Source organism: Myotis nattereri, assembly GCF_964212035.1.
Source record: "Myotis nattereri genome assembly, chromosome: 4".
Lineage (NCBI taxonomy): Eukaryota > Metazoa > Chordata > Mammalia > Chiroptera > Vespertilionidae > Myotis > Myotis nattereri.
Genome location: NC_138079.1, coordinates 104,891,672 through 104,897,671, shown reverse-complemented (window position 1 = coordinate 104,897,671; position 6,000 = coordinate 104,891,672). Strand labels below are relative to the sequence as shown.

General features: G+C 45.1%; 1 protein-coding gene across 3 annotated transcripts in view; it reads left to right on the top strand.

Moving 5' to 3' along the window:
- Positions 1-2,135: 2,135 nt before the first annotated feature.
- Positions 2,136-6,000, top strand: part of LOC308517477 (acyl-coenzyme A synthetase ACSM1, mitochondrial-like) — a gene marked incomplete at its 5' end in the record, with an annotated part of 36,761 nt that continues 32,896 nt past the window's right edge. Inside the window, 2 exons of one of the 3 annotated variants that reach the window (XM_081088628.1) lie at positions 2,136-2,202; positions 2,890-3,127. In XM_081088628.1, the coding sequence (XP_080944754.1) occupies positions 2,936-3,127 (192 nt within the window). Of the gene's footprint in view, positions 2,203-2,886; positions 3,128-6,000 lie in introns of those variants that run through there. The other 2 variants (XM_081088627.1, XM_081088629.1) reach the window with 2 other exon arrangements.

The following is a 6,000-nucleotide window of genomic DNA, read 5'->3' as shown; positions in this document are numbered from 1 at the left end:
TCCATAACCCAAGTCTTAAGTCTCTGCTCCAAATTTGCCCATTTTGCTGGTTTTCCTCTTAAGGCCTTCTCCTTTTTTTGGCATCTTAAGGAGTTGTTCTTCCTGTTTTTTCCACTGGATGATCATACACTCAGTGGGAGGAGGTCCAACTGTCTCTCTTCTGCTGTTTTGCACAGCTGATTACATTCCGTTTGAATTTTGCAGAATAAGGCAATCGCTTATCGGTATGTATCTTTTTATTTTTTGACATCTTTATGGGCTCAGAACGCTCTGGTCCCTGTTGTATCTGCGAACTCTCTCCTCCACATCCAAATACAGCATCAGCTGACGTCAGTAACAATAAGGCTCCTGATTGGAGAAAGCCTGTTTGACAAAGTATAGGTGCAGCAACTTCCTGGGCTAACATCCGTGTATAAGACACCCCTCGATTTTCAGTTGAATGATTTTAGAAAAAGTTCGCATCTTATACACGGAAGAATGCAGTACATAGCTATAGACACAGTGTCTGGTCACAGCCCCTCTGCTAAGGGCTGGACCTCCGTGGACGCGGGAATTGGAAGAAGACATGAGTCGCCGCAGGCATATAGGAGAGACTTTATTGCAGACAAAGTAGCCATTGCTAACACAGGACCTATCAGACCACTGAGCCATGCCAGCCACGTTCTTCAATGTAGTCCCGCAAAGCAGCCGCACACTGGCTGGTCAGCAACACATTCTTACACCAACTCAGAAAAGAGAGGCTTCCTGCCAAATAGTGACGTTCGTTAAATAAGATAATGGTGCACCTGCCCAGTGTGTACAGTAAAACTACTGTCTTGATGCCTCTGCACATACATATAGCAAATTAGCCTCAAACATCTGATGTAGTCTAGTCACGGACCCCCTCACAGATACAAATGTAGTTATAAATATCACTATAGTACTTCATAGTGAGACATATCAATATCAACATGGATATAGATATAAATACAGCTATCGATGTAGTTATAGGTATAGATATGATAAAGCTACAGATAGTGACAGCAGATATTGGCATAATTATAGATATAGATATTGACAGTTAAGACAGATATACATGAAGATAGAGATGGACATGTAAATATAGATATCCCCATGTTTAGCCTTCTTAACCTATTAATGCAGAAGCTGGACACTGCAGTGTCTGCTCAGCAAAGTATCCCTGTTCCTTCTCATTAGACGCTAATCCCAAATCTCAAGCAGCCACCTCTTTTGAAGCCTGATTGTTCAATGAGTTTCTTCAGAGAGAGTGTTTGTTAGCAGAAACGCCCATGCCTGGATTATTCACCTGTGCTGAGTCTGTGCTCACATGCTTCACACAGGAAGTCATTCACTCACTACTCCAGGTGTTGCTAATATTTCCATATTTTAGAGGGAGGTTAAGAAAATTGCCCAAAGCTGTGTAGGTGAGGAGTGCAGGGGCTGGGATTTGAACCTGTGCCGATTGGCTCCTAAGGGCACTCTCTCAGCTCCCACAGTCCTCCCAGCTGGGTGCTTGTGGCGCTTGGTCCCCTCGCATGATGAAGATTAAATCCGAATTTCAAACACATTTACAAGATATGATAACGCCAAAGTCATTTTTTTTTGTTATTTGATTAAGAGAAGTGTATTGGATAACTAGGGCTGCTACAACAAAGTACGACAGCCTCGGGGGCTTAAACCTCAGGAATTTATTTCTCACAGTTCAGGAGGCAAGAAGTCTGAGATCAAGGTCAACGGGCAGTGGGGGGCGTCTCTTCTTGGGCTTAGCTCTGGGCTTGAAGTTGTCCGTCTTCATGTTCACACCACATTCTCCCTCAACGTGCCTGTGTCCCGATCTCTTCTTATAAGGACGTCAGTTATATCGGATTAGGGTCCACCTAGTGACCTCATTTTAACTTAATTACCTCTTTAAAGATTCTTCCTCCAGACCTGGCTGGTTGCTCGCTCAGTGGTTAGACTTAGAGTGTTACAGAGAGTACCTCGGTAAGAAGCACACACACACATTTGAGAAAGGGATTGTGGGTAGCTCAGTCTGGATTAAAAATTCATAAGGGATGATTGCTCAACCCTGGACCAATGAACTTTGAACAGGGGCTGGGATCATCTAAAAATATAACAGGTTCCATGAGAACGGCACAGTTGAGCTCTGCAGGTAGAGAGGTCTTAGAGCCTGGCTAGTGTGGAGAGCAGGACTTTCTAATGGTGAGTTTCCCACAAAGGGGCTGGTCCCATGGCTGCCAACCTGAGCTTAACTCCCAGGGGGTGAGAGAGAAGGAAGAAGACCCTCAGGAAGGTGTACCAATCTCATCTAGTAGCTATATGGTGTCCCAAAATTCACGCAAGAAGTAATTTTGAAAGAAAACACAGGTTTATAATTGAAAGTTGTAAATTTTTATTGATTCATAAAGTATACAGTATAGGCTTATGTATGGAATAGAACATCGGGTAAATGGCCTCCACAGCTTTGCTGGCACATACACAACGACGTGGTCTTCATTGGTCTTCATTGTCCCTGCCCCTGGGCCATAATTGGTACTTGGTAATGCTTATCAAATTGAAAGGATTGAAATCAAAGAACATCAGATATTAGAATCTGATTCAATAAACCAAGTAAAATTAGGATTTTATTTTGTTGTTGTTGTTGTTGTTGCTCACACAAAATTCAAATCTTGCGTGAATTTTGGGACACCCTATATAATACCTCCCCACCATGCTCTGCCTGTGGTTCCTGAGCTGGGAAGAGGAATCCTAAATCCTCAGTCACTAAGTTGTGCCTCCAAATACTGGTCAGCTGAAACAGAACTGCAGCCATGAACCAGAATGTGCCTCGTCTTGTGGAGGAAAGTCCTGCTCCACGACTGACCTATTAGCCATCTGTTCCCGAAGCAGGTGGTGACCGAGAAGCCCGTGCCTGCTTCCTGAGGACTGCTCCGCCATGCAGTGGCTGATGAGGCTCCGGGTCCTTTGGGGCACCCACAAATCCTGCCACGCCTTCCACCTGGCCCCTCGGACCTTGCGCTTCCAGTCTGTATCAGCAACTGGCGCCCCGAGATGGAATGACCATGATAGACCTGAGAAATTTAACTTTGCAACTGATGTCCTGGACTACTGGACTCAAATGGAGAAGGTGAGGAGGCGCCTGTGATGGGGCGGGGGGAAGGAGGGATAGGTTGATCTTTCTGGCTTTTCTTGCTCCTCAGAGGCTGAAGGGCACAGACCCGATGCAGCCGATACAGGCAGACCTCACCTTACCAGTGTCATGGGAGAAGCTTATGTTTTCGGGTTCAATTCTCAATTCTCACCCTGGCCACTTTGCACTTCTCTGAGCCTCAGTGGTTTTATCTGTGAAATGGGGATAATCTCACTTAAGAAACAAGACAGCGGGTAGTGCACCTGGTACACAGTCAGATAATTGTAACCAAATGCAAAGTTCTAACTACAAGGTCAGCAACTTGACAGTAATGTGAATTCTGGCCTTCCACTAATGGGACTGTGCGCCTAACTGGGATTTATCTCATCAAACTGGGACTCAACTTCAGGCTGCACTCAGAGGGAAGGGACAGGCCCCCTGCTGGCGCCCCTGTGCACCTGACACCTAGAGCTCAGTCAGCCGTCCTCCTGTGGGGAGAGGAAGGCCACTGCAGGCCTCGCCACCAACTCCTACTTGGGTGTGGCATTGGGGTCTGTCCAGAGAAACCAGTCCCTGCAGCCTCTAGAGTTACAGGTCTCTTCAGAAGAAACCAAGCACTTGAAACCAAAAGGGGAGCTGTGATGTCAACCACAGGGGCTGGGGTGGACAATGGGTGGTGTTCCAGCTACTAAGTCCCAGCTGGTGATGATCACAGTGTGAAAAGTTACCCAACATTATCTTTGTACAAAGAGAGAATCCACCTGCAATGCAGTCAGAGAGTTGATGGAATGTTTAAGTTTCCCATAAATTTAACATATGCATTCATGTGTTAGTGTGAAGGCTTATATGCTTTTCATGGGGCTTCTTCTCCCTCTTTCTTTTTCATTTCTCTGAGTTTCCATAAGAACTCCCAGGAAAATAGAGCCTTGGTTATGAAGAACATTTTTATTATCCACACTAGAGGCCCGGTGTATGAAAATTAATGCACTGGATTGGGGCGTCCCTCAGCCCGGCCTGCCACCTCTCAGTCCGGGAGCCCTCAGGGGTGGAAGGCAACCTGATGATCAAGGGAAAGCGATGCCCCATCACACCTTTGCTGCCGCCACTGCCGGCAGCGCAAGACTGGGCAGGCACTGGTCACCTGAGCCTATGGCAGCCCTGGGTGGCTAGGGGTCTGAGGGGACTGGGAGCCACCATCTTGTGGCTGTGGGTGCCGCCATCTTTGAGGGCGTGGCAGTCAATTAGCATATTCCCTCCTTATTGGCTGTGGGCACCACCATTTTTGTGATGGTGTGAAGGTCAATTAGCATATTCCCTCTTTATTAAATAGGATTTCCCAGATGAGAAAACGGAGGATCCGAGTTTTACATAACCTACAGAAATTACATACCTAAGTAGAGGAGCAGAATTTGGGTCCAGGTTGTCTAGTTCTAAAATACATTTTTTTAAACTTGGTCTCATGATCTGAAGATGCCAAATCTTTTCCTCCAGACTATAAATTGACTTCCATTACTGTCCAGACCAAAAATCTGATGGAGACCTTTGGACCCTGAGATGGGCTGGAGAGGGAGGAGGCAGAGAGGAGGAAAGGGGCCCAGCACTTCATTTTCGCATTTATCTTCATAATATTCTTACTCATTAGTTGATGCATCCACCCATGGAGATAACCACCAAGCAAACAGGATTCCCCATGGAATACCTGCTCTTGTTGGGTTTTATATCATTGTTATCAGTGATTGTCAATTCCTCCGTATCTCCCACTGTCCCCACAGCACCCTCATTCCATTAATTTTCATTCTCACAACACTTCTGATCTGTCTGTTTCACTTTTCCAATTGCCTTAAGCATGATCAGTGTCTCTCTAGGGATGTGGGGTGTCTGACAAGTTTCTCAACAAACGTTTGTGGAGTAAATTAATTTTGAAACCTGCCTTACAATTCATAGATCTTGGTGCTCCTCCTATTAAAGACTCTGCAGATGGCACACCACTGGGGCCCACTCTGCTCCCTGAACTTCCCTCAAAACTTAACAGTCTTAAGTTAGAAATCCAACATTTTTGTGTGCCCTCTCCTGAGTGTGTGTGTGAGTGTGTGTGTGTGTGTGTGTTGGCAAAGAATTCATTATAAAACAAAAGAAAGTGCTTTGTTGCTCTGGCTGGGTAGCTCAGTTGGTTAGAGCATCGTCCCAACCCACCACGGTTGTGGGTTTGATTTCTGGTCAGAGCCCATACAAGAATCAACCAATGAATGCATAAATAAATGGAAGAACAAATGTTTCTCTCTCACTTCCTCTCTCTTTAAAATGAATCAATAAATAAAATTTTTAAAGAATATGAAACAAACCTTTTCTACATGCAATAAACTCACATGTGTGAAGGTTTTGTTTCTTTTATTGTGAGTCGGATGTCTTTATTCATCCTCACCCAAGGATATTTTTTCCCATTGATTTTTTAGAGAGAGGGGAAGGGAGTGAGAGGAAGAGGAGAGAGAGAGAAACATTGATGTGAGAGAGACACATCCATTGGTTGCCCTGACAGGGTCTGGGAATGAACCTACGACTGAGGTACATACCCTTGGCTGGAAATCTAACTCTAGACCCTTCGGCCCACAGGCCTACATTCTAACAACTGAGCCAAACTTGGCAGGGCTTTCTTTTTTTATAATCAAAAATTGTTTTCAATTACAATTGACATACAATGTTATATTCATAAGTTATATAAATGTCTAATAATTAGGTTGTACACCTGAAACTGAGTTCTAGACTATTTCTATCACCCCAAAAGCTTTCTTTGACCTTTCTCAGACAATCCCCTCCCACCCTCACCCTGAGCCTCAGGCAACCACAGACCTGCTCTTGCACCCTTTTGTGTC